General features: G+C 39.0%; 1 protein-coding gene across 1 annotated transcript in view; it reads left to right on the top strand.

The window, feature by feature from the left end:
* LOC130218719 (transcriptional activator GLI3-like) overlaps positions 1–13,083 on the top strand; it is a 300,195-nt gene that overhangs the window by 224,436 nt on the left and 62,676 nt on the right. The window contains 1 exon segment of the mRNA XM_056450972.1: positions 10,436–10,591. Coding sequence (XP_056306947.1) covers positions 10,436–10,591 — 156 coding nt within the window.

Raw genomic sequence — 13,083 nt, 5'->3', positions numbered from 1 at the left:
TTCAATAAATGCATTTGGATCCTACCTTTTTGTATCTGTGTTTTCAACGTACCGTGACAGAACGACTCAGTCGACATGGATCCAGCAGATGAAGAAATTATCAGACTTTGTCAAGGTAATCGCTCTATCGAGCAATATGTGAAGGAGTTTTTGCGGTTGGCTCCAAGATGCAGCTACAGCGATATGTGTTTGATGATGTTTTTTCAAGGAGGACTCTCAGACCCAGTTCGCTCTTACATGCCAGCATTTGAGGAGGACTGGGGTCTATATTTATACATGGAGTTTGCACTTTTGTTGTCGGCTCTCCCTTCTCGGTCTCATATGTGGAGGAGGAAAACCCCCAGAAGAGAGGGTTGAGAGGTGAACGGCAGGAATTTTTTGCGGGACCTGCTGTTCAATCCATGGGCGAGAGGAGGAGAGCCAAACTTAAGCTCCGTGCCTATCCCCGACAGTCAAGTTCACGACCTGCTTTTTCTGAGCCACTTGAAAGACTACTAGAATTGTGTGACTCCCCAGTGTCACCAGAGCTGCCACCTGAGTCCCACGAAAGGCCAGAGCCGCTACCTGAGTTTCATAAGTGGTTGCCAGAGCCGTGTAACTTCCCAGTGCTGCTAGAGCCGTGTGACTTCCCAGAGCTGCCACCCGAGTCCCACAAAAGGCCAGAGCTGCCACCTGAGTCCCACAAAAGGCCAGAACCGCCACCTGAATTACATGAATGGTTGCCAGAGCCGTGTGACTTCCCAGTGCTGCCAGAGCCGTGTGACTTCCCAGAGCTGCCACCTGAGTCCCACGAAAGGCCAGAGCTGCCACCTGAGTTACATGAATGGTTGCTAGAGCCGTGTGACTTCCCAGAGCTGCCACCCGAGTCCCACAAAAGGCCAGAGCTGCCACCTGAGTCCCACGAAAGGCCAGAACCGCCACCTGAATTACATGAATGGTTGCCAGAGCTGTGTGACTTCCCAGTGCTGCCAGAGCCGTGTGACTTCCCAGAGCTGCCACCTGAGTCCCACGAAAGGCCAGAGCTGCCACCTGAGTTACATGAATGGTTGCCAGAGCCGTGTGACATCCCAGTACTGCTAGAGCTGTGTGACTTCCCAAAGCTGCCACCTGAGTCCCAAGAAATGCCGGAGCCGCCACCTGAGATACATGAATGGTTGCTAGAGCCGTGTGACTTCCCAGAGCTGCCAAATCCTCAGTCACCTTCCGAGGTGCCAGATCCTCAGTCACCGCCAAAGTCACTGCCGCTGCCAGAGCCACTGCCGCCAGTACTGCCAGAGCTGCTGCCACTGCCAACAGAGCTTCCAGAGCCACTGCAGTCACTGCGGCCGCTGCCACCTGAGCTTCCTGAATGGCCGCCTGAGCTTCCTGAATGGCCGCCTGAGCTTCCTGAATGGCCGCCTGAGCTTCCTGAATGGCCGCCTGAGCTTCCTGAATGGCCGCCGATGTCTGCTGAAAGTAAGGTTCCAAGGTCTCTACAGCCCCATGCACCAGACCTTCCGCAGCTCCACGATCCAGGCCCTCCGCAGCTGCACGCCTCAGGCCCTCCGCAGCTGCACGCCCCAGGCCCTCCGCAGCTGCACGCCCCAGGCCCTCCGCAGCTGCACGCCCCAGGCCGTCCGCAGCTGCACACCCCAGGCCCTCCGCAGCTCCACGCCCCAGGCCCTCCGCAGCTCCACGCCCCAGGCCCTCCGCAGCTCCAAGCCCCAGGCCCTCCGCAGCTCCACGCCCCAGGCCCTCCGCAGCTCCACGCCCCAGGCCCTCCGCAGCTCCACGCCCCAGGCCCTCCGAAGCTCCACGCTCCAGGTCCTCCGCAGCTTCATGCTCCAGATCTGCCTGAGCTCCATGCTCCAGGTCCTCCGCAGCTCCATGTTCCAGATCCGCCTGAGTTCCATGCTCCAGGTCCTCCGCAGCTTCATGCTCCACATCTGCCTGCTTTCCATGGTCCAGGTCCACCGCAATTCTATGTTCCAGATCCACCTGAGTTCCATGCTCCAGGGTTTCTGCAACTCCTGTTCTTGCTCCTTCACAGTGTTATGTTCCAGTTTTATTATAATTTAAAGTTTCAGACCCTCCATCCCTCCCGCTGTTCCGCCTCCGCTTCACCTCCCTCCGGGATTGTCTTGTAGCGTCTGGAATCCGCTCCTTAGGAGGGGGTTACTGTCATGTTCACTAGCGATTTGAGGACTACAGAGATCGCCGGTGAACTACAATTCAGTCATGAACTACAGATCCCTTCATTCCACTATACATACACCAGGTTTCACTTCCACTGATTACACACACAGCTGAATCCTGTCACTAATGATTGTTTGGACTATTTATACACCCTGCACCCGTTTGTTGTTACTGAGTCGTTTGTTTTTGTGTGGTATGTTGTTCATGTGTTGTGTTCCCGTACCTTGCCTTAGTTTCTTGTTTTGTTTATTATTGTTCTTTTGATACTTTGATTTTTGCATGCCCTGTTGTTTTTCTGTTAGCTGCACGATTATTTTTTCATTAAATGCATTTGGATCCTACCTTTTTGTATCTGTGTTTTCTACGTACCGTGACACAGTTAGCTTAGACAGTTCAGACATCTCATCAGGTTTTGTTTTGTTGGAATATATAATTGAGTATCATCTGCATAGCAAGATCCCTTGTCCTTTTTTCAGCTTTAAAAAAATTGTTACATGCTACATTGTTACATTTTTGATTATTTATAAAATGTGTTCATCATTTTCAAAGATTATATTACCAAAGATCATGATTTCTTGATGACCAAATTAGTCAGTGTATTTTTCCATCATGTATCATTGTGCAATCAAAAATATTTTATTTTGCTTTTCTTTAAAAAAAAAAAAAAATTCACAAATATTTTAATTTTACATTTTTAAACTGTAAACTGTCAATACTATTACCACAGTTACAAAAGTAAAACTGAATATTTCATTAATCACATATTGGACAATTTAAAAATATTTAAATCCTGATTTCATTAGTATCATCTGATCTTAACATTTATAGCAAGTAGAATGTTTGGCTAAAATGTTGTAAAACTGTATATTGTTACTGTCAATTCAGTTTCAATTTAGTAACTACCCATTAGGATTTTTCTTGCTATGATTTATTGTTATTTCTACACGTTACTAAATTCATCCATAACAGAGTTAACAAACAATATAAAAAAAACCTTTTTATTCCCTAAAATTAAAACATTTAATCATTTATGACTGGCAAAAGCTAAATTATAAGAAATAAATTTGCATCAGAGCCAATATGGACATTAGTATTTTTTATAACTAACATAAACTAATTTTTGAATAGCACATCTTTGCATATTAGCCTACTTGTTAGTGGTAGGTAGCTAACACATTACCATTTATAGCAAATAAATCAGAGTTTATTTCGCATATAGCATGTTTTAATTAAAATACACATGGCGTTTTGCGTGCTTTACCATAGAGCTCTGTGTGTGTTCGTCGACCTGCTCCCTGAAACATCTTGAATTATCAATATTTATTCTATTCTTTATTGAATCCTGAATTTCCAATATTGCATTACTCTACCGTTAAGCACAACAGTGAACAGTAACAGTTTAAGATATCTTGAGTATGTTTTTGACGTTTTTTCCCTTGTCAGTTGAAAAGTCCAATAACAGAGGAGATCACAAATGATAATTTGAGAGATTTATACGGGGAAAAGGACAACACATCAATCGACAGCACGTTACACTGCTTTCATATTTAATTAGTAGAGTCAGTAATATTGAAATGAGTTCAGTTACTAACTTCTCGATATTGTTTATACAGATTAGGGACATGCAGCAGAAGCATCAAGAGAAGAATGCGCATTTAGAGAGAGCAAAGCGAAAGCTAGATTATGTGTGGATATGTGTCAAAACAGTGATTTTTTTTTTTTTTTACACAAACTGCAACAAAGTGCTTTGCACTCGTGTTTGAGTTTTGTATGTTGCACTTTGCACGAACTTCACTAATGAAAGAACCTGTGATTTGTCAATTTCTGTGCGTCATTAACAGATAGTGAACTTATTATTAGCCCTTTCCGTGAGAAAAATGCTATAATGTTTAAGTGGGCCCAATACATCTCCCGATTATCCCACTCAGTGCTGCTCAAGTGTTTGTGTTCTTTAAGACTTTCTATTGTATGAATTAGGCTACAACTGCATGAACTGATATAAAAGGGAAGTGAGTTCGGTAATGCGCGCTCAGACGCGTGATGCGCACAGAAACCTGCGCTCTATGCTGAATTAGTTTCTCTTTCATCTTTTGCAGCCTGAAGGGTTTAAAATTATTAAAACTGAATACTTTAATCAAGATTGTAAACGAGCCTGGCTTGCCAAAATATGTTTTTTTGAAGCTCACAGTCACAACTTATACTGCTTTCTTAGTTATGAAACGCATTGTAAAAGAAATTGTCGTTATCTGATGTAGGGCCAGGGTGGGCCAAGATCTATACAGCTTAAAGTGACATTTAAAGGCTTAACTAGGTTAATTAGGTTATCTAGGCAACTGATTTTTAAAAAAACTGCTTTTAATCAAGACAAAATAAAACAAATAAGAATTTCTCCAGAAGAAAAAATGGTCCCACTTTATATTAAGTGTCCTTAACTACTATGTACTTGCATTAAAACATGAATACAATGTACTTACTGTGTTCATAATGTATTTGAGAACACTTCTGATGCTCTCAAATAGGGGGTTGGGATAGGGGTAGGGTTATGGACAGGTTTGGTGGTATTGGTATTTTTATGGGTGGGTTAAGGTGTAAGGGATGGTCAACAGTGTATTTACAGTACAAATGTAATTACAGAAGTTAAATGCATGTATTTACACAATAAGTATATTGTAAGGAATTATTAATTTCTCTGTAAGTACATATTAGTTAAGGACACTTAATATAGTGTGTGGGACCGAAAAAATATTATCAGGTATACTGTGAAAATTTCCTTGCTCTGTTAAACATCATTTGGGAAATATTTTAAAAAGTAAAAACAAAATCAAAGGGGGGCTAATAATTCTGACTTTAACTGTATATTGTAAACAGCAAAGGGCCTAAAACTGACCTTTGAGGCACCCTATACTTTACTGGCCTGAATTGTGAAAGCTGTCCATCATATTTATAAACTGGTAATGGTCAGTTAAGTATGACTTAAACCATTGTATAGCCTGTTCCTGGACACATGTAGAATTTAAGCGATCTATGAGGATATTGTGGTCGATGGTGTAAAATGCAGCACTGAGATCAAGTAAAATTAGTAACGAGATGCAGCCTGTTGGTGTTAAATAAAAATCTAGGATTGTTATAGTTATTTTCTATCAGTTTGCGGAGGTGCTCAACCCTGGCGGATTCTAAAGGACTTCAAATATTTTTTTTTCCACTTACGTTCCAGGGCCAGGTTGCTGTTTTAAGAGCAAAACCAGTTTTTTCCGCTGATGACACACACACAGACGCACGGCTGAAGCTTATCATTCATTCATTACCTGGACTATAAAGACAACATATCTTGGCTGAGTCTTGCTATACTGTTTGTGAACATTGCAACATGTTTACCTTGTCTAGCCTAGCCGTGATTTGACCCTTTGCCTTGCTCTCTTATTTTGATTACTTGCTGCCTGTACCGACCATTCACCTGTTTGTGATCACGATTTTAAGTTACCTGTATGTGATCGTTTGCTCCTGTGATTGACCTTTGACTGCCTGATTAATCTTGTAATAAACTGCACATAGATTCTCATCTAAATTGTCAGCTTCACATGACAAACAAACTCATTGCAAGTTATTGAAAGCATGTCATTTGTGATTGTTCTACATTGTACAAAAATTATGTGATTATAATTGTTGGGAAAAAACAAAGAATATTTCAAATTTGTTAATAAAAAAAGGGAAAACATTCACACAAATTACAACTTATGAACTTGCTAACAATAAAATATATGATAAATACACTAAAACAAACAAATATATCACAAAGTGCAACTAAGATTGTCTTTAGGCATATATGGGGAAAGTCACATGCAAAAGACTTAAACAAAATAATATAGTTTTTAAAAATCTATTTATATTTTTTAAGCATAATTTAAAAAACAAAAAAAAAATCCTTAGCTATTAAATATTTGTGTAAATCAAATATATGAATGAGTTAAATTAAACACAACAAACATGCAAATAGCAAATATAGCAAATCGACAAGGCTCAAGACAAATAATGTAGAAAACTGCAAAAACAGTCAGCAAAAAAGGACGAGCCCAAAAAATAAACATTGAGAAAAAAAAAAAAACTTTATGGACAATAATAACTGGCACTAGGCCTAGGAATGAGCCTTCAAATTAAACTGCGAATAAAAGATATGTTTTAGTTTTAATATGTTGTCTAACAAAAAAAAAAATGTACATTAAAGAAAATGAATGAACTGGCTGCCAGTTGCTGCCCGCATCAAATTCAAAGCTCTGATGTTTGCTTACAAAGTGACCTCTAGCTGTGCTCCTTCGTATCTGCTCTCACTTCTGCAGATATATGTGCCCCCCAGAAACTTGCGTTCTGTGAATGAACGTCGCCTCGTTGTTCCATGCCAAAGAGGGAAGAAATCACTTTCCCGAACTCTCACATTCAATCTGCCCAGTTGGTGGAATGAGCTCCCTAACTACATCAGAACAGCAGTCACTTGCTGTCTTCAAGAAACGACTAAAAACGCAACTGTTTAGTCTCCACTTTCCTTCCTAATCTGCAACTGCCTCTCTGGCCATACCACTAACTGTGCCCTCTCTCTCTCTCTCTCTCTCTCTCTCTCTCTCTCCTCCTCTACTCTCCTCTCCTCTCTCTCTCTCTCTCTCCTTCCTCATCTCTCTCTCTCTCCTCTCTCTCTCTCTCGCTCACTCTCCTCATCTCTCTCTCTCTCTCTCCATCTCCTCTCCTCTCTCTCTCATCTCTCTCTCTCTCTCTCTCCTCTCTCTCTCCGCTCTCATCTCTCCTCTCCTCTCTCTCGCTCCTACTCCTCTCGCATCGCTCTCCTCGCTCCATCTCTCTCTCTCTCTCTCTCCTCTCTCTCTCTCTCTCTCTCTCAAAAAAAAAAAAAAAAATTACTAATGCTTTGCTTCTTAGACTTTACACACCTGAAACTTGTCTATAGCACTTGCTCACTGCTGCTCTTATAGTTGTGTAAATTGCTTCCTTGTCCTCATTTGTAAGTCGCTTTGGATAAAAGCGTCTGCTAAATGACTAAATGTAAATGTGAATAAATTAAATATAGACTAACTGCACACTCTACTAGTACAAAAATATGGTTTAACAGTTTAACTGACCCTCTCTTTTGTCATTTTGCCTTCCATCTAATTTCTTTTCATATTAAAAGAAAGCAACACAAGTTTGTCTATACATTATGGTCCATTTAAGTGTTGTTGTTTTTTTGTGCTGCAAAAACATGAGTGCTAAAACATTAAGCACTTCTCCAACTGTCAAGGCTTTTAAAACATGCTGAGCTTAAATTCTTGTTCAGCATTTGGCTACGCTGCCAGTGTACACTTGTGCGTAATACAAATATTGTATTTGACTCACTTGTTATTAAGTCATTCAGTAATTTTATTTTTATATAACATTGCAAAGATTTATTTTTCATTTAGTTTTGAGACTTTAAATTGTCTTTTAAAAGGGATTTACAAAGCATAAATGGTCCTCCATTTAGATTTGGTCACAAGACTGCATGAAGATGAGTAAATTAATTTATGTATTTAAACTTAAAATTTAACGTACAAAATAATTATTACTTTACTGAAAACAAATATAGTTTTCTGTTTGTTTAGAGTACTTATTTCAAATTAGCTGAAACAACACAATTCTGAAGTTTTTAGCCACAACTTGTTTTATGGTCAATCCACTTAAATTTGTAAAAAATAAATAAAATAATAATAATAAGTTAAATTACTTTCTTTGTCTTGTTCCAACACAAATCGATTGTGTGGAACCCAGATTGTCTGATTTTTACAGTGTGTCTGAATAATAAGATATATAAAGGTTAATTTGAATATTCATTAATCATTACTTACTTACTCATTCTTAATTATATTAAGAACCACCAAGGTAATACTAAACCATCAGTAGGTATTAAACCAACAATAAATGGTTTGTAAATAATGCAATTGTCAATTTAATAATTAAACATAATCATTAACAAAATATGCAAATACAATCATTAAGCACATTATACATGTGCTTATAATCAAGAATGCAGTATGTGTAGCTGTAGTTATAAACTGCCTAATGTTTATTAATTTAGATTTAATACTTAACAAACGATGAATTGACTATTTTCTAATGATTAATAAATGATTCATGGTACGCAGCTATTATAAAGTGTTAGCAAAACAAGTAATTAAAAAGAAACAGAACTGTAAGGGTTTTGAATAAAGATTATAACAAAAATGCATTTACTGTAGAAGTTTATTTATTTTTGTATTTATTCAACACTGACTTGAGTAAAATGGCTGTGTATCTCTGTGCTACAAAGCTGAATAAAATGTATAACTGTGCATCAGATTCAACATCTGAACATGATTACTGCGTTCCTTTTGTAAGGGCTCATTCCTATGCCCCAATCTCTTCAAAGGGTTTACACTCGGAAGTGACTGCTTCAAAGGGATTAGAGCATAGGGATGAGCCTCTCCGAATGGAACACAGTGTGCGACAGTCAACTTTCCTTGCACAAAGGATCATAGTGGCCCGAAGTGTCCATGAATTGTGCCCTTTGAAATCTTTGATTCTAAAGGGCCCTTTTAAGTGACTCGCTTTTTGCACTTCAGTTTGGAACAACACTTCAGTATAGTTTCCATTATAGTTTTTATTCTTTTGGAAGGCCCACAGAGGACAGGTCAAACACTTAATCCAACCTTCTTTTGGCTTTTTTTCTTCCAAACAGTGGTGGCGCTAAAGGCAGGCATACACCGTGCAATTGTTGCTGTTGTATGAGCTCATAATAGATTACATTTCCATCAGGAGTGTGTGGTTTTACTAGCCGATTTGTTGATCTTTCTGAAGTTGACCAATTAGGAAGATAAACACACTGAACAATCAACTTTGTATGATATGCATGACTGTGTCATCAGGGAATGATAGTTTACCATGTAGGCTTTATAATTCTCACACATGGGGTGACCAGGCAACCTGGTTTCACTGTGCTGAAAAAGAGCCACATGTATAGCAAATATTCATTCATTTTTTTTTTTTCGGCTTAGTCCCTTTATTAACCTGGGGTCACCACAGCGGAATTAACCGCCAACTTATCCAGCATATGTTTTACGCAGCGGATGCCCTTCCAGCTGCAACTCATCACTGGGAAACACCCATACACACTCATTCACACACATTCACTACGGACAATTTAGCTCACCCAATTCACCTATAGCGCATGTCTTTGGACTTGTGGGGGAAACCGGGGCACCTGGAGGAAACCCACATGAACACGGGAAGAACATGCAAACTCCACACAGAAATGCCAACTGACCCAGCCGAGGCTTAAACTAGCGACCTTCTAGCTGTGTGGTGTGCTAAAAACACCTATCATTATCTTAATTTATATTGTTTTAGCACCATCTGTCAAATGTAAGTCACCTTTAGAACACTACATTTGTTGCATCTGGGATTGTTTTTCCATTAATTCATTTTCGGTCAGCTTAGTCCCTGATTATCAATGGTCGAATGAACCACCGACTATTCCAGTATATGTTTTTAGCAGTGTATGCCCTTCCAGCTGCAACCCAGTACCCAATATGAAAACACCCATACACTTTCACATTCACACACACTCATACACTATGGCCAATTTAGTTTATCCAATTCACCTATACTGCTTATCTTTGGGTTGTGGGGGAACCCACACCACACGGCGGAGAACATGTAAACTCAGAAATGCCAACTGGCCCAGCCTGCACTCGAACCAGTGACCTTCTTGCTGTGAGGTGACAGTGCTAACCACTGAGTAACCGTGCTGTTCGGGACTGTTTTTTTTTTTTTTTTTTTGCATGTGGAACAAGGACTGAACTGAGCATGTTTGAAGAAAAATCTGTTTATTTGTAACTAGTTCCTAATTAAAGAGACTGAAGTGTTACAATTCACCTGTTACATCCATCCCTGGTCTTTCCCTATATGTGATAACAGCAAAGTTGACTTTTTAGAAGGCTACAATGTCTGTTTTGCTTTTGAAGATTCTTTTGATTTGATGAATATAAACATCTGAATTTATTTTAAGTTTTACTACAATTTCTGATCAATTTAATGCATATTTTCTGAGTAAAAATATTATTAATATTATTAATATAAAATATTATTAAAAATAATATAAAATATTAATAATATTAATAAGAATATTAAAACTCTTGGTCACCCAAACTTTTTACTCATGTGTTCTGATATACGTATGTTCTTTCTTTCTTTTCTGACCTCTTAGCACATCACACAGGTTTAACCACAGCGGAGTACTACCACCAAATGGCCCTGCTTGCAGGTCACCGCAGCCCGTATGCTGACATCATTCCCTCAGTGGGGTCCACAACAGGACCTGCAAGCAGTGCCCTGCATATGGAGTACCTGCAGGCTATGGAAAGTAAGTTCATCACTCTCTTCACTCAATTTTCTATTTAAGTGTTGCATGTCATCTTCTTATGTCTGTGGGATCCACCTATCACATACACCAAGGTAGCTTCAGCCTGAAGCTATGTATACCCAAAATACATAAAAAGTAAATCAAAAGTAAGTGTTTTGTTATTTGTTTTTTAAATTTATTTACTTTTTAAAAGGTAGTAAATGGTCAACCTCCATCCTCCATGCCCGCATTCCTCCAACCCCCAGGCAGTTCTACATAGTTAAACTTTTTAAATTGATCTCTCTTCTTATTAAAAAAAAAGGAGGGTAGGTGAGATGTATGCAAATGAGTTATTTTCAAGTAGAAATAGGAAATTCAAAGAGAGGTCAGATAGACTTCCTTGTTTGTCTTTGATGCAAATGGATTTCGTCAGCCTGTCACTGGCTTTGCCACTCTCATGTTCCTCACAAACTAATTAAAACTAGCCAAACTTGCATGGGTATCAGAAAATTAATTGCTATTAAGTATGAATTGGAATGTCCCGCTATTCATCACCAGAGAAATCCTTTCTTCTGTTGCACTGTTCAAGATTAATGGACTAAAACAAAATAATTAAGGCCATCGTTTTCAAATGGAGACATTTTCATCCCCCCTACTTCAAATCGCCTGTGATCAGCCCTGGGTAATTACTCATCTTGTTTTAGCAATGTGTGTTCCACGCCAGCTAAATTAACACTTAAAAGCTCTCTTTTATGATATTTAGACTCTAAGAGGGGTAGTGAATGAGGATAGCTGGGTTATCTAGTTCGGTTTGTTATTATCGGGGGTGGGATTGCACAGTTGTACTTTATAACTCAGTTCACATCATTGTAATTACTTTTCGAGAAATAACAGACTAGCGAAGGAATGACCATAGTTTTTTTTTTTCAAAGTGTTATTAAAATTATGTTTAACCATCTTAATCTTAAGGATTGTACAGCGGCAAAGTAGCTTGTAATTTCTTATGTGACTTTTCAGTCCCTTTAACTCAGCTTTCAGAATGTAGGATATCTGGGATATAAACATACGGGTCACTGGCCAGACCAGAATTATTCAATTAAAGTTACAAGAGGCCTGGGCTTTGTATCATTCCCTTTGTAAGTCCAGTCAATTGTAAGTACTTTGTGAAAGACAAATGAAAAAAAATTCTTTAACAAGATTTTCTTTTTTTTTCTCTGTTTTTTTGTAGGGGGTGTTTTCACCGCCGCCTTGTGCTGGCTCTAATAATTTAAAGCCAAATCGTGTCTTGAGACTATTTGATCTGCCAAAGATCTACCCCCCTGAGATCATTTTATTGAGGTGTTGGTTTGCTGCACTCATTTGTTACTGACTTGAATTGACAGCTAAGGGGGCTCAGCAGTGTACACCCAATCCTGGTACTGGCACTCCAGTCCTTCTTTTATTCCTAAATCTGTGAACTTTGTACATAAGTAACAGTGGGACCATGCATTCTGCCACCTGTTTCATTTTGTAACAGCCAGAATCTTGGCATATCCAGAGTTGTTAAAAGCAGAATAAGCCAAACTAAAAAATATATATTAAAAATCAAATAAATAACTACACCTAATGTAGCTTAACAGGCTTTGGTGCTAAGGACACAAGTCAGTAGGCTACACTTTGTTTTAAATATAGACTAAAATAATAAGATGACACAGAATATGAATGCAACACTTAGGATCAGCGTTGCTAAACAGGCAAAGAGAGGGTGCAATTCCTGAAGAGTGCCAAAGTGCAATGAAATTTCTAACAAAACATCAACTATTTGTATATTTGACAGTTCAGGTACAAGGAGAACTGATCTTATGCTAACTGAGAAAACTAGGGTTGCATGGGCAAGCGAATTTAGCATGATTTCTCATCCTGGCTTATCTTACTGCACAGTAATTGATAACAAATTGTGAATGGAGGGTAAATTGTTCTGCTATGAGCTAGATTATTTCTTGACACATTATTATTAAAGAAAAACAGGGCAAATGGTCATCCTAATTAGGATTTTTCTAAATTCTGACAGGGCTATAGCCTTCCTAGCACGATGTAACACATCACTTTTTAGGACATGTCACAAGTTATGTGTGTATTCACAATTTTAATCGGTGACTTTAAGACTACTCATAATTTAGGTCAAAATGTGAACCATTAAGTTCCAGCTAAAGAAGCCACAGTACACTGAATAGAACCGGAGGACAAAAAATGAAGGGTTGCAAGAAGTTTGGTAAACCTCATGGCCTATTTTGTGACTCTTCTAGTTGTGGGTTCCAAGTCTTGCAGATCAAAATAACAAGCTTGGCAAACAATATGTTTGGATCATGTGTTCATGTTGAAAAATCCTTTCCTTTTTACCACATGTTCTCTGTTCAGGGTTCGTAATGGTCCTACAAACCCTTGAAAATGCTTGCATTTTAATCGATTGTTTCCAAGGCTTGAAAAGTGCTTAGATTTTGTATAAAGTGCTTGAAACTGCTTCTAAATGTAAT

The sequence above is a fragment of the Danio aesculapii genome, chromosome 24 (genome assembly GCF_903798145.1).
Source record: "Danio aesculapii chromosome 24, fDanAes4.1, whole genome shotgun sequence".
NCBI classification, from domain to species: domain Eukaryota; kingdom Metazoa; phylum Chordata; class Actinopteri; order Cypriniformes; family Danionidae; genus Danio; species Danio aesculapii.
This window is presented reverse-complemented; position numbering and strand designations above follow the sequence as displayed.